The 25190-nt window shown below is 45.6% G+C and overlaps 1 protein-coding gene across 1 annotated transcript in view; it reads right to left on the bottom strand.

Moving 5' to 3' along the window:
* The window catches only part of susd2 (sushi domain containing 2), a 27643-nt gene extending 2453 nt beyond the window's left edge, over positions 1 to 25190 (bottom strand). Inside the window, exons 1-14 of the mRNA XM_012820336.3 lie at positions 25004 to 25190; positions 24530 to 24728; positions 23592 to 23737; positions 23148 to 23315; positions 22496 to 22670; positions 21822 to 22023; positions 21292 to 21377; positions 20508 to 20776; positions 19795 to 19938; positions 19086 to 19244; positions 18131 to 18382; positions 16907 to 17185; positions 14182 to 14358; positions 245 to 341 (exon numbers count right to left, since the gene is read on the bottom strand). Coding sequence (XP_012675790.2) covers positions 245 to 341; positions 14182 to 14358; positions 16907 to 17185; positions 18131 to 18382; positions 19086 to 19244; positions 19795 to 19938; positions 20508 to 20776; positions 21292 to 21377; positions 21822 to 22023; positions 22496 to 22670; positions 23148 to 23315; positions 23592 to 23737; positions 24530 to 24728; positions 25004 to 25082 — 2432 coding nt within the window. The 5' untranslated portion in view covers positions 25083 to 25190. The remainder of the gene's footprint in view (positions 1 to 244; positions 342 to 14181; positions 14359 to 16906; positions 17186 to 18130; positions 18383 to 19085; positions 19245 to 19794; positions 19939 to 20507; positions 20777 to 21291; positions 21378 to 21821; positions 22024 to 22495; positions 22671 to 23147; positions 23316 to 23591; positions 23738 to 24529; positions 24729 to 25003) is intronic.

Here is a 25190-nt window from a genome sequence, read left to right as displayed (position 1 = left end):
GTCCCATTTCGTTTGATTGGATGAAGGGGGTGGGTAACAATACACACCAACACAGAAATACACACATAATTACACACACACACACACACACACACACACACACACACACACACACACACACACACACACACACACACACACACACACACACACACACACACACACACAGGCCTAACAGACCAACACATGGAAATGACCAGCTATCATCCAGTAATTAGAAACTCCATTTTGGATCTAAACTCACCTTTTTAGCCTCCGGTTGTAAAAGGTAATGGCTGCAAGTAGAGTCACCAGAGCCGTCATGGCCCCCACAGAGCCCAGTATGATCGCCTGCATGTTGTCTGTTAGACACAAAGAGCTTGAGTCACCAGACAAGAAAATTCTTGAGTCAATTGAAAACAAAAGACATGAATCAGCCAGAGCGAAGGAGCAGCCGGCGTGAGTTACGGCTCCGTGCCCTGAGCACAAACAGACGGACCTCACAAGGGAGCCTAATTAGATGGTCCTGTTGGAAATGAGAGACAGAGAGAGAGGTGTTTGTCTTCCTCGGACGCTGTGGAGGGAGCTGCTCTGAGATGATTAGAGAGAAAAAGCCAGTTCAGGTCACAGTTCTTTATTGCTCTTAAGTTTAGTGTACACACATACTCACATACCTACTCACACACACACACACACACACACACACTCACATAACTACACACACACACACACAAATACACACATACTCACAAACCTACACACACACACACACAAATACACACATACTCACAAACCCACACACACACACACACACACACACACACACAAATACACACATACTCACATACCTACACACACACTCACATACCTACACACACACACACACAAATACACCTATACTCACAGACCTACACACACACACTGTGGGAGCCTGGCCTTGCAAGGGCAAACAGTGGGTACACAAAGTGGAAAAAGAGAAGTCAGACACAGGAGTTGTGGTGAACAGAACTTAGGTTTATTGTACAAACTGAAGGGGGAAAAGGGAGGGGGCGCAAAAAGGTAACTCAGAAATCTTCACCGGTCTGGCCGTTGGCGTCAGGGGCTCCGTCGGGCTCTTCCTGAGGCAAGAGAGAGATAGAGAGCGATTACTCGTCTTCAGTAATATATAAGGCAGGCCGCGGGCCTCTTACCCTGAGACTGTCTTGGAAGGCGTCTGGTTCTCACTCCTCTGTAGCGCAAGACAGTCTGGCTTCCGTATCCTCTGGTTGAGTTTAAAAAGGCTCCTGATTGCCTGGTTGATTGAGTGCACCTGGGAGGGACAACCAGAGACACCTGGGTGGGGAGGAGTTCCCTATGCGAATCCTCTGGGGTAGTACCGCCCATCCAGCACCATGCCTCTTAATCGCCTTCGTTTGGCTGTACTCAGCCATGTGGGGCACTGCTCACCGGCTGGGCCATCACATACCCCCCCCCTCAGCTCCGAACCACGGTGGGGAGCGGCAGACCACAGGCAGTCGTCCCTTCTTGACATGGCATCAGCGTTCCCATGCAGTCTTCCGGCTCTGTGTTCCACTGTAAACTTAAAGTCCTGTAGGTGTAGAAACCAACGGGTTATTCTGGCATTCCTATCTTTATTGAAGGCCATCCACTTCAATGGTGCGTGGTCAGTGACCAACGTAAACTCTCGACCCAGTAAGTGATACCGATACCGATTGCCCATTTAACTGCTAGGCACTCCTTTTCTATGGTCGCATAATTCTTCTCATGGGGAAGTAGTTTGCGGCTAACAAAGGTTATGGGGTATTCACTTCCATCATGTACTTGGGACAGGACTGCCCCAAGGCCTACCTCTGATGCATCTGTCTGAAGCACAAACCTCTTGCCAAAGTCGGGGGTGTGTAGCACGGTTTCGCTGCAGAGGGCTTTCTTCAAGGCGTTGAAGGCCCGCTGTGTCTGTTCCGTCCACTTCACCCGGTTAGATGCACTTTTGCTTGTCAGCTCATGTAAAGGGGCTGCTAAAGAGGCAAAGTTAGGGATGAACTGTCTGTAATACCCCACTAACCCGAGAAAGGTTCTCACCTGCCGTTTGGTCTGGGGTTGGGGCCAGGTTGTAATGGCATCCACCTTCTTTACTTGGGGTTTCACATTTCCTCGTCCGACAGTGTACCCAAGGTAATTCGCCTCCTCCAAGGCGAGGGAGCACTTTGCAGGGTTGGCTGTCAGTCCCGCCTCTCGTACGGCCTGGAGAACAGCTTCTAGGTGCTGCAGATGGTTCTCCCATGACGTGCTATGGATAACAATGTCGTCCAGGTATGCTGCAGCGTAGTCCTGGTGTGGCCGGAGCACCTTATCCATGAGCCTCTGGAACGTTGCCGGGGCTCCATGAAGACCAAATGGAAGGACTCGATAGTGGAAGGCACCATCTGGCGTTGAGAAGGCCGTCTTCTCCCTTGCCTGTGGGGTGAGTGGAACCTGCCAATATCCTTTGGTTAAATCTAGCGTGGAGATGAACCGGGCAGGTCCTAACCTCTCGACCAGCTCATCTACCCGGGGCATAGGGTAGGTGTCAAACAGAGAAATCTCATTTAACTTTCGATAGTCATTGCAGAACCTAATGCTGCCATCCGGCTTTCCAACAAGGACTATAGGACTGGACCAGGCACTGTGTGACTCCTCCACCACCCCAAGGTCAAGCATTTTCCTCACCTCGTTTCTGATGGCCTCCCGTCTGGCCTCTGGGATTCGGTATGGTCGTAGCCTTACTGTCTTTCCCGGCTCTGTTCTGATGTCATGGGCGATGACTGTTGTTCGTCCCGGGGCCTCAGAGAAGACATCTCTGTTTCTATCGAGCAGTTCTCGGAGGTCTTGTCCTTGCCGGGATGACAGCTGGTCACCCATTTTCACTGGCGGGAGGACCTGGGGAGGCAGGTTAGCTACCAGGACATTGGAGGGGACAGGGAGAGGCTCACGCCATGGCTTCAGCAAATTTACGTGGTAAAGTTGTTGGGCTTTCCTACGGCCTGTCTGCCGTACACGGTAATTCACGGGCCCCACCCGTTCCAGTATTTCATAAGGCCCTTGCCACTTGGCTAAAAACTTGCAATCATTTGTTGGAATTAAAACCATTACCTTGTCTCCTGGTTTGAACTCTCTCACCTGGGCTCCACGGTTGTATACTTGTGCCTGTTGCGCTTGGGCTTGCTGCATGTGCTCCCGAACTAAGGGCCAGACTTGGGTCATTCGGTGGTGCATTTGTTCCACATGCTCCACGATGCTGCGCTGGGTGGACGGCTGCTGCTCCCAGGCTTCCTTGGCCACATCCAGCAAGCCCCGAGGCCTCCGACCGTACAGAAGCTCGAACGGTGAAAATCCAGTGGAACCCTGGGGTACTTCGCGTATAGAGAACAGAATATAAGGCAGCAGCTGGTCCCAGTTCTTACCATCAACCGCGATTACCTTGCGCAGCATGTGTTTTAAGGTTTTGTTGAACCTCTCTACAAGTCCATCGGTCTGAGGGTGATAGACAGAGGTTCTGATTTGTTTCACCTTTAGGCTTTGGCACAAACATTTCATCACTTTAGACATAAAGCAGGACCCTTGGTCTGTCAGGATTCCTTCTGGCAGGCCCACTCTACTGAAGAGCAGAAACATCTCCCTGGCGACCACCTTCCCAGTAGCAGACCGTAGAGGAATTGCCTCCGGGTAACGGGTTGCATAATCCAGGATCACTAGGATATAGCGGTGACCACGGCTAGACTTTGGTAAGGGCCCAACTATGTCCATGCCAATCCGGCTAAAGGGTGTTTCAATAATGGGAAGGGGTATCAGAGGACTTCGGTACTCTACCTTTGGGGAGTTGATTTGACACTCGGCACAATGTCGGCAGTACTCCTCCACGGCCCTCTTGACTCCCGGCCAGTAGAAACGGCTGAGAACACGTTCATACGTCTTCTCCCTTCCTAAATGTGCCCCTAGTAAGTGGGAGTGGGCTAGGTACAACACTTTTGAAGCATACTCTTTTGGGATAAGCAACTGTTCACAGATATCAGAGTTCTTCTTAGTTACCCGATATAACAGCTTATCCTTGATCATAAAATGTGGAAAAGACACTTGACTCACCCCATCCTGCTTTTGGCCTTCTATCACTTGGACGTCTCTCCAGGCTTGGGTCAGGTTGGGATCCCGCAGCTGGGCCGAGCCGAATTGTCCTGGCCTAAGACCTTCCTCTATTTCAACTTCCGGAAATTGAGAGAACACCTCGTCTGAGTGTATGTCTTCCAGGGGCTCCACCTCAGCTGCCCGTTCAGGGTCGGTTGCTGTGGTCTGGGCGTGGACAGCCTTACCCACGTCGTCATCAGAAGTTTCAGCAGGGCTACCATCGGGGGATATTGCAGCCCAGGCGGGGCGGGTTACGGACTTTCTTATCTTCACAGGTCGTTTTCTTGTTCGCCGTTTTGGGTCCCTTGCCTGCGCTGGCCAGTAGCGGGAGAAGAGGGGGCTGTCCCGGCCAAAAAGCACAGGAACCGGCAGTTGCTCGACGACCCCAACCTGTAGAGAGAATCTTCCTCGAGGAGTGATCACTTCGATTTTGGAGGTTGGATACTTCCGGGTATCCCCGTGGATGCAGGACACAGACATCTCTTCACCCCAGGGTGCACTGGCGAATTGTGGTCGGACGAGGGAGACCATACTTCCGGAGTCTAAGAGTGCCTCTGTGTCTCTCCCTGCAATCTTCACCGGAAACTTTGGGGCTGGTGCTCCCTCATGGGCCCAACAGGTAGTGAGGTGGTGGCAGTAGAGGCCCTTGTTATCGGTAGACCCGGCTGTCGGCATCGGCTCATCCCGATCAGGGCACTCTCTGGCTAGGTGTCCCTCTTTGCCACAGGAAAAACATCGTGGGACTGGAGGCCACTGGGTTCGTCTTGCAGCCGGTCCGGTCCAGCCAGAGGGCGTTCGGGCTGGTGGGGAACTGAAAGCTTTGCCTACCACCTCTCTCTCTGTCTTGGCTTTAGAATTGTTTGGCTTGTTATTTTCTGACCGCATCAGACTAGCCATCACCCGGTGATTTTCTAATAAGGCTACTAACGTGTCTACATTGGGAGGCCCCTGCTGGGCGACATACCTCTTGGCATCGTTTGGCAAGCCCCGTATACACCGATCAATCACCACTCTGTCCACTATGGGCGGCCCTTCTGCTTCTTCCAGCCAGCTCCTGGTTAGACGGACTAGACCCATCACCTGTGCCCGGACGGGGAGAGCGGGGTCGTAGCTCCAGTCATGCACTCGCTGTGCCTTGGCAGGGAGGCTAAGTCCATATTGAGCTAGGATGGCAGTCTTTACCTTATCGAAACTCACGGCATCTGCAGCTGAAAGATCCCGACAGGCTTTCTGAGCTTCGCCGGTCAAGAAAGGCATAAGGTTGTTCGCCCATTCTGCTCTTGGCCATTTCTCTCTCGTTGCCGCCCTTTCAAACAGGGTAATATAGGTCTCGACGTCATCATCTGGCGTCAGTTTAGTCAGCACCTCTTTTGGCTTCCGCTCTTTCGGTTTTCCTGTGGCTCTACACAGCTCTACTACAGCTGTCTGCAGATTGGCTTGCGAGGTCAGAATGGCTTTCAAGATCTCTTCCATGTTCGACCTTCTCCTCTGATCCGACGTGCTCTATTCCAACTCGGTATACCCACTGATAGCGAAGACTCAGAATGCCCGCATACTCCACCATATGTGGGAGCCTGGCCTTGCAAGGGCAAACAGTGGGTACACAAAGTGGAAAAAGAGAAGTCAGACACAGGAGTTGTGGTGAACAGAACTTAGGTTTATTGTACAAACTGAAGGGGGAAAAGGGAGGGGGCGCAAAAAGGTAACTCAGAAATCTTCACCGGTCTGGCCGTTGGCGTCAGGGGCTCCGTCGGGCTCTTCCTGAGGCAAGAGAGAGATAGAGAGCGATTACTCGTCTTCAGTAATATATAAGGCAGGCCGCGGGCCTCTTACCCTGAGACTGTCTTGGAAGGCGTCTGGTTCTCACTCCTCTGTAGCGCAAGACAGTCTGGCTTCCGTATCCTCTGGTTGAGTTTAAAAAGGCTCCTGATTGCCTGGTTGATTGAGTGCACCTGGGAGGGACAACCAGAGACACCTGGGTGGGGAGGAGTTCCCTATGCGAATCCTCTGGGGTAGTACCGCCCATCCAGCACCATGCCTCTTAATCGCCTTCGTTTGGCTGTACTCAGCCATGTGGGGCACTGCTCACCGGCTGGGCCATCACAACACACACAAATACTCACAAACCTACACACACACACACACACACATACCTACACACACACACACACACACACACACACACACTCACATACCTACCCACACAAACACACACATGCAAATACAAAAAAATGCAAACATAGATGACCACACATACACAACTACACACACAGATACCTAGAGAAACAGAGAATAGAAAGAGAGAGTGTGTTCCCTGGCGTTTTCCATTATTGTCACCACTGAAGGGGAGCTCCTCGCCCTGCCCCTCATAACCAGCCAAGAGAAACGGATGCCACACGCTGCCAGATGAGAGATACAGGGACTGTCTGTCTCTCTAGATATCCCTGAGCATAACATTACAGTTTTTCTCGATTGCTTTGGCACATTTTTCCATTCACTGTTTACTTTTTCAAAACAGCTCACACACAGCCCTTAACAGAAGCTGAAATGACCAAAACACTATATGATGTTTGCAGAATGACACCACCTTCTCAAAACTTATCACACACCCATCAAAACCAAACATTTCCACCAAAACCTACAATTTGTGCTCAATTGAAAATGTAAGTTTTCTCATTTATTTAACAATGGATAGCAAAATTCAAACTACAGCTATCAATATCAACCTCTGAATCCATCACTTCAACTTTTGTGCAACACCCTCACAGCATTGACTATTTTACCACTGACAACATACTACAATTTGGGTTTTGTACTGAGCACTCTTGACAATATACTGTCAGAAAGTATTTGAAATCTGATAATTTGTATACATAAAATATTGTAGTTCTGTTTTTGCATTGCTAAATACTGTAAAAGATATTCTAAACAAGAACCTGTCAACACCATTGATTTTACATTTGTTCAACTGTGTATAAAATGGCAAATATTCTGACACAAAAATATTTATTTACTTTTTTCCACATTACATTGGATACTGTAAGAAGTCAAAATGACAGGTTTCAATATACAGTAAAAAGGTCAAATCTGTTCTGCAGTGAACAGTCTCCCCCTGCCACCAGTGTGGGCCAGTGTGTACCTCAGCAAGGACTAGGACGAGGACAAGGAAGAGGCCATGGTAGAAATAGAGGGGCCCCTGTCAGGGGACGTGGCATCGGTGTAAGATGCTCTAATGAAATTAGGGCAACAGTCATTGATCACGTAGTCAATCATGACCTCTCCATGAGAGAGGCTGGCCAAAGGGTTCAGCCAAACCTGAGCCCGTCATACTGTCGCATCAATTGTTTGTACGTTCGGCAATGACAATGAAACTTTGCTGGCCTTTACAGTCAATTTACTGTACTGTGTTTCATTGTATTTGCACTCTTGGCAACAACCATTTCTATACTTTTGTAAAGTGTGCTGCCACAATACAATGTAGTACTGTAGTTTCACTAAAGTAATTTACAACATATACGGTAGAATTCTGATTACTGTATATTTACAGTATTTAGAGCCTATTGCACTATTTTTGGTGGCGGCCTCCTCGATCCATGCTTGGTATCAAAATCAATCTATTGATATCTTTTAGAGGTTGAGAACTACTTGATTAGTTGTGCACAGAGAGTTCACACAGGTGCTGACGATATTTAGAATATAGAGAGCAGTTTCAGTAGGCTGCTACTAAGTGTCTGCAATGTGTTGACATGGTTATTCAATTAGGTTTTGTGTCTTTTTCTGAGAAGTGTGTTAACTGTTTTGAAAAGTGTGTTAAAACTCAAAGAAATTTGTGTGAAAGCAATGAGAAATAGTTAACCCATTCGCCAGAGAAGACTCTTGCTGTGCAAAGAAGATGTGAGCATTAGATTAAGTTGACCCATGATTTGCTAAATGTGTGTAAGCAATCGAGAAAAACTGTAACATACAACCCAAATCCTGTGTATGTGATTGGTGTGTGTGTTTGTGTGTGTGTGTGTGTATGTGGTTGGTGTGTGTGTGTGTGTGTATGTGTGTGTGTGTGTGTGTGTGTGTGTGTGTGTGTGTGTGTGTGCGTGCATGTGCGTGTGCGTGTGCGTGTGCGTGTGACGTGTGCTAAGGGAGCTGCCCACTCATGCCCTCATTCTTCAGTCCATTGCTCGGCTCCGCAGTAAAGCTGATTCTCAGGACCTGCTTCTTCCTGGAACCCGTGGGCACATTGAGCTGAGCAGCCGCATGGCTTCCCCCCTGTGTGCCAATGTCTCCCTAATCTCTTGTTTAGCCAGGACAGACTCCCGTGATTCGGAGATCGTCTTGGTGCAGTTTAAACACGTTATGCTTGAATGCCACTTTAGATTCATCTACTCAGCCACCCAACTCCCCAGACAAGCAGGTCAAGCAGGGACAAGAGGGCCGTGTTCTGAACACTGGCACAGAAAGGCAATCAGGCATTATCCATTTTCCAGTCCAGGCATTAAAGTGTATCCATTAAACACACCAAGTAAGACAGGGGGGGGGGTTAACGCTCTATTGTGCACACAAGTAGCTGCTGTTTTGGCTAGGGTTTCCAGTTCCGTGTCATGCCAGTTTAAAGGGGATCAAAGCTCAAGGGGTATTCACGACAGACAGATAAAGATAGGTAGGCAGATAGACAGAGAGACAGACAGATATAGACAGACAGACAGATATACAGACAGATATACAGACAGACAGATAGACAGATATATAGGCAGATAGACAGAATGGCAGATAGGCAGATAGACAGATAGACAGATAGACAGATAGATAGATAGATAGATAGATAGATAGATAGATAGATAGATAGATAGGCAGATAGACATATAGATAGATAAATAGATAAATAGAACAGATAGACACATTCTCAGTCTAACAGGTTAAAAATATACTTTTGCCATACAATCCACAGGGAAGAACATCAGCATAGCAGAAGTAAATTGTCAGGTACTGTACATCCTGCCAGATAAGTTTGGTGCTTCCTGAAGATCAAAGCCTGGTGGCCATGAAATTGATTTTAAAATGTGGAGAGAAAGAGAGGTGAGGGGGAGGACTTCTGATGGTCTGATTCTGCTGCTTCTACAGTTCAGATGAGAAATGGTGGATGTAGGACATGGGAAATGTGCTCTACCCAAAAAAAAAAAAAAAAAAAACGTAAAGGAAGGTTGACTTGCATCACAAGTACACAAAGGAAAATAGATGAAAAATAGCGATAATAAAACAGAGAAAAAAAGTCAGTCACGTTGTGCAGTCCATTTATTTTCCTTTGTCAAGTGGTGCATGCATCCACAGAGCGGTACGCCTTAAAAGCCGCCCTCCGACAGAGCAGGCTATTTACACAAACACACACACACACAGAGACTCACGCACACCCTAACCCTCCGACAGAGCAGGCTATTTACACACACACACACACACACACACACACACACACACACACAGAGACACACGCACACCCTAACCCTCCGACAGAGCAGGCTATTTCAGGCTGTTTGAGGCCTATTGGTGCTGGTTCAGGGCAGGTGCTGCAGACCCTGGCCGACTAGTTTGCACGCTAGCAGAGCTCCTGTTCCTTTTCCCAATCCTGGCACACACACACACACACACACACACACACACACACACACACACACACACACACACACACACACACACAAATGTCTTCACAGTAACTATCTGTCTTCACCCCATCTTCAAATCAGGCCCGTAGGGTTTTGTCTCTACTACCCTGAGGATGCTTCGGGTTCACACACACACTCATGTTCACAGACACAACACACACACACTCATGTTCACAGACACAACACACACACACACTCATGGTCACAGACACAACACACACACACTCATGGTCACAGACACAACACACACACACTCATGTTCACAAACACACACACCCTCATGTTCACAAACACACACACACTCATGTTCACACACACAACACACAAACACTCATGTTCACAAACACACACACACTCATGTTCACAAACACACACACACTCATGTTCACAAACACACACACACTCATGTTCACAAACACACATACACTCATGTTCACAAACACACACACACTCATGTTCACAAACACACACACACAACACACATACACTCATGTTCACAAACACACACACACTCATGTTCACAAACACACACACACTCATGTTCACACACACAACACACACACACTCATGTTCACACACACAACACACATACACTCATGTTCACAAACACACACACACTCATGTTCACAAACACACACACACAACACACATACACTCATGTTCACACACACAACACACATACACTCATGTTCACAAACACACACACACTCATGTTCACAAACACAACACACACACACTCATGTTCACAAACACACACACACTCATGTTCACACACGCATCAGCCCCCAGTGCCGCCACCTCACCTCCACATGCAGGCACTTAGCGGAGAGGAGAAGAAAGCCATAGAGAGCCATCTAATGGGTAGGCTAAGCACCCCACAGGCTTTACACCATACTCCCCTTTACAAACACCTATTTGTTTTCTTGTGTGTGTGATGGATTTGTTTGTTTGTTTTTTCGCTTCCATTAGTGATTTCGGTGGAATTCATGGCAAATGACTTCATTTTGAATGGCTCTCTGCAGGGTCGAGAGAGGGCCAAGACGACAGAACGAAGCGTGGGACGTGATGAGGGAGAGAGTGCTTTTACTTTTCACTCTCTTGTTTAGCGATAGCGCTATCTTCCTTTGGTAGTGTAATCTTCACGGTCTGAAGCGATAAGTGCCCCCGTGTGATCTAATCTCCCGCACGTCGTTCACCCTGGAGGATGCAGAATCAGCCCTGTTCAAACCAGACGGAGCGGGTTCATGCAGCTGCGTAGCTCCACGTCTACGCGTCTGAGGATAGGAGAGCGGCCCACATCTGCCCCTCACAGTGCACTTCGCGGAGGAATGGGGCAAGGGAAGAACAAAGAGAAGAAAAATAGAAAAAGAAAGAGAGAAAGTAAGAATGGGGGGGAGATAATGAAAGAGCACGAGAAAAAAAAGCAGAAAAATGGAAAGAAAGAGAAAATAAGAGAGAGAGAGCGAGAGAGAGAGACAGAGAGGGGGGTAGAGAGAGAGAATGGAGCTACATTTTCCCTAATGAATAATGCTAAAATAAAATAATCGCTTGGCATACATATGATTGAGCAATATCCATTGATCCGTGAGCAGGCTAAGGAGGTAAAACAGCATGAAAGGGAAACTATCTTTGCAAGTGCTGAATCAAGATGGATTTTGAAGGAGGGACTAAGCCAACATATTAGGACACTACTATACTACATTTGTAGAGCACAAATGTAGATAGGAACCAATCAAAGAGTTTTGTGAACATTTGTAAATGTTACTTTTATCCGTAGCTGCGTACAGTAGACCTACGGGTAAGCTAGGAATGCTCCTGAAGCAGTGGAACCGTGACTGGGATGTGGTTAGCACCTTGCTCTACCAGTTCAGAGACAAGAGCTCACACACTGGAAAAATACACCCATTGCACAGGTGGCTGACGAGATTTAATGAGAAACGTAGAGACTGAAGGCGGAGTAACACCTTTGGCTGGAATCTTTGGAACAGAAACCATATCTGCTGGAAGCTAGATCAGGCATACCTCCAAAGACGCTGTGGTTTTATTGAATAAATACATTTCTTTTTTCAAAAGCAGTCTGTAGTGTGTGTGTACCTACTCTGTAGTGGTGTGTGTATATCTGAACCATCTCTTATACTGTGTGTTACTCATGCGGCCTCTATTGGCTTCTGGACTGGGTTCTTGTTCTCGTCCCTTTCCTTCTCTCCTTTTCTCTCAGTCTAGCCCTCTGGGCCTTAGCCTCTGAACCATCCATTTAAGATGGGCTTGATCCACCGTCTCTTCCTGTCCATTGCCACTGCCACTTCTAGTGTGGTCTTTGAGACAACACTCAACGGTCATTCTTCATGATGTGCTATTACTGATACATTATACTATTCTATATCCTACATCAATGAATTCAGTAGATTTTAATTGTCAAGATTTATTGCGAGGTGCAGTCTAGTTTTTCACGCAGTCTAAAAACACGACAAAGAAAATAAATTAATCAGTGTGAAGGAATGAGAGATATTGCTATATGTAAAAGCCTAATTGATTATACCTGGTTACACAAGCTCAGTTAACAAGAGCGTGATCAAACCTATAGTATCAATCTACTGTAAGGAATAAGGTCACTGAAGTAGCTACAGTGTTACTTCTGCTTTAAATCTAGCTAATGAGGCATGGTGTTCTTGCAAAGGCTTTGAAGAGAATGGGACTGAGCTTGCCAAGAAAAACACGACACGTTCTGCAAAAAGATAAAAGGTGGAAATGTCAGCCAACTAGTCATTACTCAGTAATGCATCTGTCAGCAGCTTAGATGTGACACCTGCGCTCAATCCACTGGTTGAACAGGAAGTGTGTGTGTGTGTGTGTGTGTGTGTGTGTGTGTGTGTGAGAGACTGTTTATTAAAAGCCTTACCTTGTATGCACTGCAGATAGGTTTGTCATCATCAGGATCTCTGCTGACGGATGTCTTTGTTGTCTTAGTGTAATATAATGTCTATAGACTGTCCCCCTCTAATTTATCTGAGGCACTTGGCTCTGGCATTAAAAAATACATACAACATTCCAACAACTGAGTATCTCTCTCTCTCTCCCTGTTGTGTGTATGCATGTGTGTGAATGTATGTTTCTGTGTGACTGTCTGTGTGTGCGAGTATGAGTTCATTCTGGTATGTGTGTGTGTGTGTGTGTGTGTGTGTGTGTGTGTGTGTGTGTGTGTGTGTGTGTGTGTGTGTGTGTTTCTCTATGCGATTGTGTGTGTGTGTGTGTGTGTGTGTGTGTGTGTGTGTGTGTGTGTGTGTGTGTGCGTGTGTGTGTGTGTGTGTGTGTGTGTGTGTATGTACATTGTGTATGTGTTGTGTATGTGTATGTGTATGTGTATGTGTATGTGTATGTGTATGTGTATGTGTATGTGTTGAGATTAATAATGGATGGCATGTTATGATGATTGTCAGCATGCTTTAGCATAATGGAGTCAAACAACAACTCCAGTGTCATAGGAAAACTCTATTTCACCCCAATGTGTGTGAAACCTTTGTTCAAACCTATTCTCATACCTATCCCTACACCTTTTAGCATGTAGATGGAATTCCACATATAAAGGAACACAAAACGAAAAGAAAAAAGAAACTTGGTGGTTGCAGGGCAGTTAATATGTGACAATGAGTTACACTTTCACTAGTTGAGCTTCACCAGACTATGCCTCAAACTTGAATTTATGTGAAAGTCGCGATACACTAATACAGTCGAGAATGTAGGCAAATACCAAGGCTTGTTTTTTTCAGCCTGTGGCCTAAGGCGGGCAGCGGAGAGGATTGTGTTCAAGGACAGGCCTCAGCAGCAATGCCCTGACAGAGTGGGTGTTTTTTAGGGGAGGAAACACTACCCTCTTCTGGCTGACATACAGCATGGCAACCCATTCAGTCATTCATTCAATCTCAACGAGACACTCTGAGATGGGTTTGGCTGAAGAGCACATGAGGTGAAGGTGCCAAACCACTCGGCATGTTCTGCTAAATGGACTGTTTTTATACGGCACTTTTCTGCTCCGAGAGAACAAAACTTTCTGAAGATACTTCAGAAGAGGTACTGTGCACCTCCCTCAAGGACATTTGAGCAGGCCGTCAGGCACAGCCTCGAACCCTGCCCGTTCCTGGATATCTGTTCTACTTCCTGAGTCAATACTGGTCCTTCTGCTTTTTAACTGTAATACGTTGACTTTGTGCTTTAAGTGGCAGTCAATTGACTTTAATGATTTTAAAATTGCGGGTTTTCCAAGGAATTGTATGAAAACCTTCTGACTTTTAATAGAAAATGCACAGAAAAGGAGAGCTAGCATGTCAAATGGCACTGTATGGAATAAAACAAAAATTATTCCAGTACATTTCATCCGTACACTTAATGTGGTTACCTGAGACGCAGTGGGTGGCGGTGCCTGACCACTGTCCACTCTCCTGACAGGTGCGCTGCTGGGAGCCAAACAGGACTTGGCCCCTGGGGCAGGAGAAGGTCAGCTCTGCCCCATCTAGGTACACCCACCCCTCCTTCTCACCTCTGGCAGGGGCAGGCAGGAAGCCACAGGACACCACTGCAGAGAAGAGGATAGAGTAGAGCAGGGGTTTTCAACTGGTTTTGTCCCAGGGACCACCATTCTGACTAGAAAGTAATTTGCGGCCCACTGATGTGCCTGCGCGTGAGTGTTTGTAACCGCCACCGCCACGCCCCCTCCCCCTGCACAGATATTCTGCCTATAACACTTAAATATGTGAAATTATCAGGGTAGATCACTAACCGCCGCCGCCACGCCCCCTCCCCCTGCACAGATATTCCGCCTGTAGCACTTGTCAGTGTAATTTCTTTGCTGAATATGGGTCTACATCCGTATTTTTCAGGCAATGCGACTTGGCTTTTCAGATAATTTTCTTATTTTAGATATTTTTCACGATATTCAAGAGTAATCTTGAAATGTGTTGAAATATCAAAGCGAATTTATACAAATAAAAAAATGAAATGGTGAACTGATCAACATGATCAATCATGTCGCGGACCCCCTGCAATACCGTCGCGGACCACCAGGGGGCCGCGGACCCCCGGTTGAAAACCCCTGGAGTAGAGGATAGAGGAGAGGATAGAGAAGAGGATAGAGAAGAGGATAGAGTAGAGGATAGAGGAGAGGATAGAGGATAAAGGATAGAGTAGAGGATAGAGGAGAGGATAGAGGAGAGGATAGAGGAGAGGATAGAGGACTGTCAGAGGGCCCGGTGTTTATATGGTTTAAATATCCTGTCTGATGGTGAATCTGTGGTTTGAGTTTGTATCGTGTGCACTTGAAATGAATGAATCCAAATACACTTGGACCCGACATACAGAGATGGGCAGTATTTCAATTACTTGTATTTGAAATACATATTTCAACTGCTTTGAGTATTTTGTAATTTGTATTTGATAGGGACGATAAAAAATGTAACGTAATTTGTAACAAAATACTTTAGAGTGGAGTAATTTTGTATTTAAAATACTTAAAATACTTTCTCCATTGTTAGGTCAGAAGGAGATTTTTTTTCTGTCGGATTCTACCACTAGACCGTCTGATCTGCCTCTGAATGTCATTGTCGAATCAGGCAACAGTCAGGCAAAAGTGGTGCTTCAAATGACCCCACCCCTTTTTGGGGCGAAATGGAAATCGCCCCAGATCTCTCTCATTGAGTCTCATGTTAAATCAATTTTTTTCACAAAACAGGGCTGTTCGAAAACTTAGATAGCTGTCTTAATCCTTGTCAATTTATCTTCATTAGTACGCCGACTTAAAGGAGGTTCTTTCAAAGAGCGAATCGAGTTGTTGCACTGAACATTAGCCATCTTGACAGAATGTGGCCGTGGCTATTACCGCGCACTTTACGAAGTACACTGCAATACAGTGCGTAGTGCACACTATGCACTTACATCTGTGGTGCGTTCTGTCGCTGATTAGTGTTGTCTCAAATGGAACACTGACTGACGCAAATGTGCAAGCCTTTTACCCATAAATCTGTGCTCCAGCTTACTGGAAAATTTTAACAAATATGGCGGACCAAACTCCACTGACAGGCGTGTTTTGTATGTAAATCTTTTGGCGTTTTCTCGCTTAGATTTTTCAAAAGTTACCGAGAAATAGACACTGTACTATCAGATAACACAGTTGTTGTAACCAGCAATAATGGTTTATGTGATTTGCGAAGCGTCAGTCAGCCAACTTTCCAAACTGAAACGCTGCCTAAAGGGCTACTCCTCTTCCGCTACGTAGCCAAGATGGCGCCCGTTTAGGGCGAGTAGTGTCCATCGTTTCACACTGCATTTTCTTACTGTTTGCAGTGAGCCATCCGGGTACTTTCAGTGCCCTGAATTCGGCTGGTTCTGTCAGTGTGAACGCCCTAAGCACTGAAAGTCAGTGTTTGAAGTGTGCAAGTGCGCGGTAATAGACACGGCCTGTGACTTGATCAAAGCCGTATGACGTCCTTATACGCAATTACGTATGACGAAAGCACGGTGGGGCGAGCCCTCCCGGAAGCCATAGAGATTGCATTGAGAGCCCTGTTTTGTAAAAACATGAGTCACACAGCTGCTGCCTGCAAAAATATATATATACATAATCAATCAAGTTGTTGTCTTTTAATAGCTTTGCTTAGTTACACTTTTTTGTGGGGTTCCCCAGAGCTTTGTGTACATTATATAGCCCAAACCTGAATGATCTGCTATACCAAACTGTGAGAAAACGGAAAATCCAGAAAAAGTATTTTCTATATTTTAAATACAAAATACATGTATTGTATTTTGTTACATTTTCTGGCACCAGTATTTTATTTTAATACATTTATTTGAGGGGTATTTTGTATTTTGTATCAAAATACATTTTGATGTATTTTTGCCCATCTCAGCCGACATAGCATAGCTCCGTAAAAGGAGCCCATCCACTAGTTCAACCTGTCAACAGTACAAGGGGGAAGTGTTGTCTGTGGGTCTGTGGGTCTGTGGGGGTGCACAAGGTGAACAAGTGTTTGGGTGTGATACATCATGCTCTATGTAGGGACGGTTTGGTTGTCCCAATTCAAAAAACCCTTCTACCCCTAGATGAAGAACCCCCACTAAGGTGAACCTACCTGCCGTGAGGTCTTTGGTCAGAGCGGCATGGCTCTGGAAAGCCCTCATGGTGGCGTTGCCCATCCTCAGGCTGCGTGTGACCAGGGTGTCATATTTACAGAAACTGACCCCGTTCCCAAAGCACATTTTCAGCATATCACTCAACAAGGGGTCTCCAGGAGTCTCGGGTAGAGAAAACGCCGGAACAAAGCCTGGGTCGTGCTTAGGGGAGGACAGGTAGGCGTCCTGCAGGTAGGGTGAGTCATAGGTGAACAGGGACGTCTCATTGGATATGGCCCCTATGGGAAGGAATGGCAGTAGTAAGGATTGTGTTTAGTTGTGTGAGGACACATAAATGACTGACACTCTGGTGAAGCAATAAAGCTGCCATCCCTGCTGGGTTTGCGCCTCCGGTTTAAACCCATGATCTCTGACCATATCACCACAGTCTCATGCGAGTTGGTGTGAAGATCAAAGCACAGACTCAACCACGGCCATGGTCCCATGACAGATGCATTTTAACCAACACATTAAGCCATATTCAGAAGTCTCTGAGTATATCAGTGGCATACTCAGCAAGTTAGAATCATGTGGGGAATATTAGAAGGTCCATCATTAGGGACTGCCGGCATGATCTACTGCAAGCTGAATCTGTGCTAGCTGGTCACAGTGAGTAACCATAACAAGCTTCAAACATGCTCCAATCCCTGGAGCATTTCAGATGAATTAAAAGATACCGGTCTAATAATCCTACTGGCTGGGGAGACTCCAGCAGATGAGATCCTGCGGCTCCTCCAGCGGCCCCTCAGCTCTATCCTACCATGTGCTCAGTCGTGTGTGCGGTCTTCTAACTCTAAACATGTGTTTTCTGGCATCAATGGCACATCAGGAAATCTTCCAGTGATGGGGAACGACAAAAATGAAGGCCTCATTCACACCCCAGGGGTTATCCTGGACACCTCTTATTGCTTTTGGGTCCAAACGAGCTGAGATATTTATGATGACCAATAAAAAAAAACAGCTGTAATCCACAACAGATTGCAACAAAAAAACTGCTTTGAGGTATTGCAACATGGAACGACTAAACAGCCTCAAGCTTTCCACTGTTGCTATGCTTCCTCTGTATTTGACCATGAGACTGGTCGTTACGGCTCCCCACAATTTAGATCTTTTGCCTGGCATATATTGACTTCTTCTTGAGTTTAATTACAGTAGAGAAGCTCAGATGACTAGTTGGTACTCACAGGTCGATCCAAAGCGAAAGAGATCCTCAGGTCTGCTTTGACTGGCATCAAAGCTCTGTCCATCACTGGAGATTAGGTCATCCTCGGGGTCATCGTTCATCCTACCCAGAAGGCCTTGCGTGTGGTTGGTGAACTCCAGGGGCAGGAGCACGGTGGCTGTCATGGTGGCCTCTCGGGCCCGCACCTCCACCCCAGCGCCTGAGGGGAACATCACGCTCACGTTCTCCGCCGTGGCAGAGAACACAAACACTCCTAGAACCAAAAGATCAAATAGGGGGTTGTTCAAAAATCTGTTATCCCGGAAAGACCACATCAGATTTGTACAAAGGACAAAGCAGATAATTTATTTCCTTCACCGCCTTAGGTCTTTTGGGGCGAGTATACAAATCCTTCTCTTGTTTTTCCCCTCTGTGATTATGAATGATCTACAGTATTGTAATAGTACGCAATGTCAGTGTTTGTCCTACTTGTGACTACTTTGAAGTCAATACTGTTCTACCAAGCAGAAATCGGCCTAAAGCTTGTAGGCCAACCCCTTGAGAAGCTCTATGAATCAGCCTAGAATAGTAACATATTAAGACTGGACAACAAAATTGTCTCTGATCTCAACCATGTCTTGATAAGTGAATGAGAATTGTTACATCAAATCGGAGATACAGGATTCCATGATTTAATCGAGTTAGACTGAAGCACTAATTTGTGTACCAGTCAATCCTAAAACTAAATATGGACCTTAATCTAAGATCAAATGTACATTGAAGGGATTTGACACGATCTAGATCTCTTGTAAATGTTTAGTGACACTTGTTATACTGACCTTATACCAAATCCTACCCCTCATTGCAAGTCCTCTGTACTGATGACTTAATTAAGGATTAGCTACATAGTGCAACCAAGTGTATAAAATCCACATGTATGAAGTCAAAGTTAATAAATGAGGGTTTCCTGTTCTCACCTTGCAGGTCCATCCAGCTCTGCTCTGCAAAGGAGAGAACCTCCTGGTTCCTCAGCACCTCCAAGGTGTTGGGGCGGGCGGTGAGTCGCACTTCAATGACATCAGAGCTGTTCTCCCTCATAGCCACTGAGGAGAGCCTGGTGGCCCGGGCTAGGTTGCCTGTAGGGGAAAACACATCCATCTGTCCACACTATATACACTACAGGCCTATAGAACCTATGAAGACAGCCAGGCAGGAGACCAAAGCAACCAGTGCAATCTGAATTCCTTTTGGTCTCTTTTTTAAACTTATTCTGCACTACAAACAATCCTGAAACTACACTACCACCTTTATGACCTTTCTGTTAACAAATATGATGAAATGTATTTCTTATTTATTAATCATTTATTTCAAATAATAGCCCTATTAATATTTGAATAATGACTGCATTCAGTTGTGCACTCTAGCTGGCTTCTGGCTAAAAACAAATGTGTGCTCTGTCAGGGTAAATAAATAATCTGAGGAAAGCTTCCTTTAAACAACAGAGGAGAAACCTTACTTTAATCCCCTCGTCCCCTTTCTACCGCCACCCCAACCCAACCTCTCTGGTCTTTCACTGGGGACTCTAAATGGCTCATACCGCGGCCACACAAAGGGCCCAGGGCCCCAGAGAGCTGACGGGCCTATGGGAAAACTCCCAGTGCTTTGACAGGGGCAGGAGGGACCCACCGTTCTCCAGTTTCACCGCCTCTGTTCTGCCCTGAACAAACAGGCCTTTGTCTGGGCTGGACAGCAGGTAGTACTCCCCTCTGCCATTGAAGGTGTAGGCGCTGCCGTCAAAAGTTATGAAATGGGGGTCGCCAAGCACAGTGCCTGTGTGGAGACGAAGGTCAGAAGAGGTCAATATCACCATGACTAAGACTACAGCTCATCTGTGATACTCTACTGATTCACCACCACATAGGATTCACAGATTCACAGATTCACATCAGAGCTCTTCTGTCTGTTCTTTCCACAGGGGTTTCTAATGTGGAACTACTGCTCCTAAGGGAAGGGGAGCTGCCTGCCAAGTGTTCTCCAGTTGAAGATCTAGAGCAAGGGGCTAGCCATAGATAGTTACTCTGTCACTGATATACTGATAGCTTTTGATATACTGAGACAGGAAAACAAACCTGCTCATAACACAGAATAATGAAGATTAATTTGAGATATTCTTAAGTAGTATTGTAGGGGGTTCAGGCCTTCTGCTCCTTGAGACAATTTTTATTGTTTTAGCGCAATATGAATACAATTGAATTGAATTATAAGTGACACTGGAGTTGATATGAGCATCAGTATGAAAATAATTGTCCTTATCCTGACCTCGACTAAGGGCGGTATTCACAAGATGTCAGGGAAAAGGTATACGTTGGATGAGCCCATTATATGGAGAAGGATCTCACCAGCTTGAGGAGGCGTGTAGGTCCTGCAGTCACTCGAGGGCCGGTGTTTGAAGTAGTACTGGCAGTTATCCGACCACAGGCAGCAGTAGTAGAAGCTCAGGACGTCGTACTTCCAGTGCGAGAGGCCCGGGATTCGGGGGGGCTTCTCATATGGTGGGGAGCCCCAGTCATGCCCTCGGTCAGGTGTACTGCCCCCAGTGGAGTCACCTGTCAACACCTGGGCGCCTGTGCTGTCATAGCAACACTGCTGACCTGCTCCATACTTAGGGCTAGCACAGAAGAGAACTTACAATGAGGAAAAGCATAACACCCTACACTTTGTATTTAACATGCTTTACAGGCACAGTATGTGGGATTTAGTGGCATCTAGTGGTGAGGTTGCAGATTGCAACCAACTCAATACTTCTGCCTTTCCAAGGGAGTAGAAGAGTCCGTGGTCTACAGGTGTCATTACAGTAACATGCAAAAGGTCCTCTCTAGAGCCAGTGTTTTGAGTGATTCTGAGTTACTATAGAAACATGGTGGAGCAACATGGCGGACTTCGTGGACAAGGACCCGCTCCCTACGTAGATACTAAGCTAATGAAATCACAACAAGTCGTATTTACAGGTGATTGTACACTAATGAAAACATAATTAAGAATACTGTATTTAATTTCTGCTAATAGATCACCATAAATCCTGCATACTGCACCTTTAAAGCCACTTTAATGATACTGTCTAGTGTTGTATAATATTAATAATGCTTTAATGTGTTATGCTCTTGAGTCATTGGGACATCATACCTGGCCTGTATGGCTCTGACACAGTGAACACTTCCTGGGTGGTATGTGCACTTACTCCCCTTCTCCATGTCACAGCCGTAGTCAGTCTATTCAAACCAGAACAAGGCCCTTTAATGTTACAAAACAACTTCATAAAGATAGCAATAAGTGACATGCATTGAAATGAAATCAGACTTGATGTGACATTATTCCTGACTAGATTCCTGACCCCCATTTCTGATTTCAATCAAAGGGAAAGCTACTTTGACATCATAATCTATCTAGCAGCACAGCACAAATCCAGATCTTTTCTACTGTATCTGGGGAAGTATTTTATCTACCGACTCCCCACCCCAGCCCTGCCCTTCTAGTTATTAACTATATGTAGTATAGTATCTTGGTATATAGGTATATTAAACCTCAGAGGCTTCCTCCATATGCCATATTTTTTATCATGTTTTCATGGTATTTCCCCAGGAACACTGCCTTTCACACACTAAGCTGATGTACACATCTTATCTGTTTGTCTGCATCGCGACAGTAACCCGTACATGGAATCTGCCCGTGTCTGCCCTGGCCTGGACGAGTGTGCAGGGGCAGTCTGGGACCTCGGAGAGGAAGTCGGGCAGACGTTCCTCCGTGGCGTCCCAGGCCAGGCACTTAGCTGTGGCCCACCGGGCCGAGTCGCCTCTGAAGGCTTGCTCCAGGTGCCAGGCTAAAGCGTGAGCTCCACTCCATAAGGCGTTCACATCCCTGTCAGGATACACTACTGATCATGACCTATAGCACAGAACACTCACTTCAGATTAAGTTACTTTCTGTATTATATTAGTAGATTTGTATCTCTGTGTATCTCTTTTAACATTGTGCTGCCTTGAAAGAGATAGAGAAAGAATGAGAGAAAGACAGAGAAAGAAGAGAAAAAGACATAGAGAAAGAAGAGAAAAAGACATAGAGAAAGAACGAGAGAGAAAACAAGAGACGAAGAATGAGAGAAAGACAGAGAAAGAACGAGAGAGAAAGGGGGGGTCACACAGAGACAGCAGGACTACTATCATGAAGTAAGTGAGCAGGGAGCACAGCCTTAATACCTACTCATAAACCAATGACAGTAAGCACAGTGTGAATAAGTCAAAGTGTCTGTCCTAACCTCCAGGCTACCTCACACTGCCTGTAAATTTCTGCAGTTAAACGTATCTCCACGAGGAGGAGAAAAGCCCCCTACCTCCGTCCATCAGTGTCTGAGCTGGGACTGACTCTCATGCTCCCCATCTCCCACCTCCAGTAGGGGTCCGCGGCTGGGTTGGGCACAAAGCTGAAGGCCCCCGTGTTGGGAACTGCCTTTCGCACTGAGTACAGATACTGCCACTCTGCTGTCCAGGACTCACTGTACTGCTCACCTGAATGCAGTGTGCAATACTGTTCACCAGTCTGACACATTTTATCCATTGAATACAATGCTTATACAGTATATACATTATAATAAGCATGTACTTTTACATATGTAAGTATAGGATTAGATTCTGGAAGGTAAGTGTATGGTATCACATACTACATCTGACCTAAGTATGGTATATTATTGTTGTCAGGGTAGTCCATACTATTGTAAAGTGTGGGATATAATGTGTGCTTACAACAGAGTGTATCTTGAACTGTTCTTCCTTTACTAGTGCTGCAAAGCTATAAGCTATAATGTGGACCATCCTTGATCAAATGTAATGTCTAACATGTGTCGAACCTGTGCCGAACACGTGCCTAACATGTACCTAGCATGTGCAAAACATGTGGCAGCCTTCTATCCCCCTCAACTCCACCTCTCATAGCAGCTGAAGAAGAGACACATCTGATTATTAAAGTGCAATGTGTCTGTTACCCACCTGTCTCATTATAACCCCATAGTTCCACGTTGACCTTGTCAGTGTAGATAAGAGAGGAGTTCCACGTCATGTGCAGGGTTCCTCCAGTGTTTGGTGTGCCATAGTACTGCCATTGTGTGGCGTTGACCAGTGTGATTTTAAACCTCGGGGCCAGTTTGCTGTGGTGCACTGGGAAGTTCAAGTTCAAGTTCAGGAAAAGGTGTCAGCTGCTTATTAGCATTACATCTTTCAACTACTTCAGTCAGGCGCATATAGTGAAAGATTTCAGAAGCGCATAATTGTGAGAAGTGCAGCTAGAAGTCATGAGCTAATTATGAAGCTAGTATGACTGTGTCACCTTGAGACTGAGGGCTATAACACGTTTTACAATTGAATTATGAACCTGTCAGCTGTAAAAAAAAAAATAATAATTAAATTAAATGAGTCATATTTGTCTGTGTCAACCTGATAGCCATGTTCCCCATCCCTTGGTGACTCCATTAATCAAAACCTCAAACGGGATCCACCCAGTTTCATAGAGTAGAGGCGAAATGCAGTGGCCGACACCGCCAGCATCGACATGCCCTTTTGTCTCGGCTGATGCTTTAAACCTACGGGGACAAAGATAGCGCTGCAATTAGAAACACTTTATCTGATCTAAGAATGATTTAGATGCGGACAGATAGTGAGACATGTTGGAATGGGGTAAAGGTTAATTATCTTATTCTTCTCCCTCCACAAAACATAGAGGAAAAGATATCTTAGCCAGTATTCGTAAACAAACCAGAATGTGTGCATATAATAAAAGGGAGTGACTTTTAATGGTTGAATTTTTTTTTGTTAATCTCAGTGGCAGAACCCACTGGATGGCCCTGTTCTTTGTAAAGTCTCAGAAGGGATCTTTTTCACCTTGAAGCTGTTTAACTATGAATTACCCTTTTTAAAACAAAGAAACAAAGAAACTAATAATGTACACCGTTTCAAAAAGTTCCATTTTAAATGTTTAGAATTTTAAGAAGCCCAATTTGTCATTTTTTAGAGCCAAGGAGAAAGTCTGGAATATACTTCAGATATTCCCATAATTCATAACAAACAAAACACACCTTCACATCATTCACATAGTTTAGTGCATCCTGTTATGCAAACACACTTTGGGAATACTTTGAATTATTTACCAGTTATTGTAAACTAGACTGTTATGAAAGGTCAAAAGTCACAATTTAATTATAGTTAATTAATCTTATCTCATAACTTTATTATACGTTTATAAGCAATCTTCTTTAATCATCCATGGAGCAAGGTAAGGATTTATGATACAGCATGAACTAGTAGGTTTTACAGATTGTTAACAACAGCCACAAACAGACGAGCTGTTAAATTTTTACTGAATTTGACATTCTTACCTGCAGAGTATTGTATCACTTTGATGAAAAACTCTATTGAGCAGAATGAAGTCTGTCCCCCCCAACATAGACCCTGAGTGGGGTGAGATGTCCAGACAGAACTGCTTCACGTCTGCACAACAAGTACCCAGAGACCCACAGGTTGACTGGCATGAGCATGTGTCCAGTTTCTCACCACACTTCCCCTCGCATGACTGGGCTGAGAAAGGAAGAAGAAGTCGTCAAAGAAGTTGCTTTCTGCTGGTCAGAATTAAGATTTATACTGTTGTAGGTTTGCATTTCTGTTGCACATGCTCTCCTTTACTGTAACTCACTTTCCTTGACAGCAAGTGCCGGGGAAATCAGCTGTTCTCTGACATATTCTGGTCAATTTAGCAGCTGCATGGCTTCATAATAAATCACAAATTCCATGCATCTTGACGCTACTTTTCCAGTTTTAAATCAATCCTCTTTCACAGCCGTTCAGTAACTTACCAGTTGCGGTTGAGATCAGCAGAACTACATTCAAAGTTAGGGAAAAGAATAAAACAATCCTCCTGAAATCGTTTGACATAGCTTATACTGATTTAGTGGTTCTAACTGGGTTGTGATCTTTGCTTGGGTTCACAGTCTCCTGATCCACTGTTTATTTTTGACCTGTGGCAAAGGTCTTTTTGGTTAC

The sequence above is a fragment of the Clupea harengus genome, chromosome 7 (genome assembly GCF_900700415.2).
Source record: "Clupea harengus chromosome 7, Ch_v2.0.2, whole genome shotgun sequence".
In the NCBI taxonomy this organism is placed as follows: Eukaryota; Metazoa; Chordata; class Actinopteri; order Clupeiformes; family Clupeidae; genus Clupea; species Clupea harengus.
This window is presented reverse-complemented; position numbering and strand designations above follow the sequence as displayed.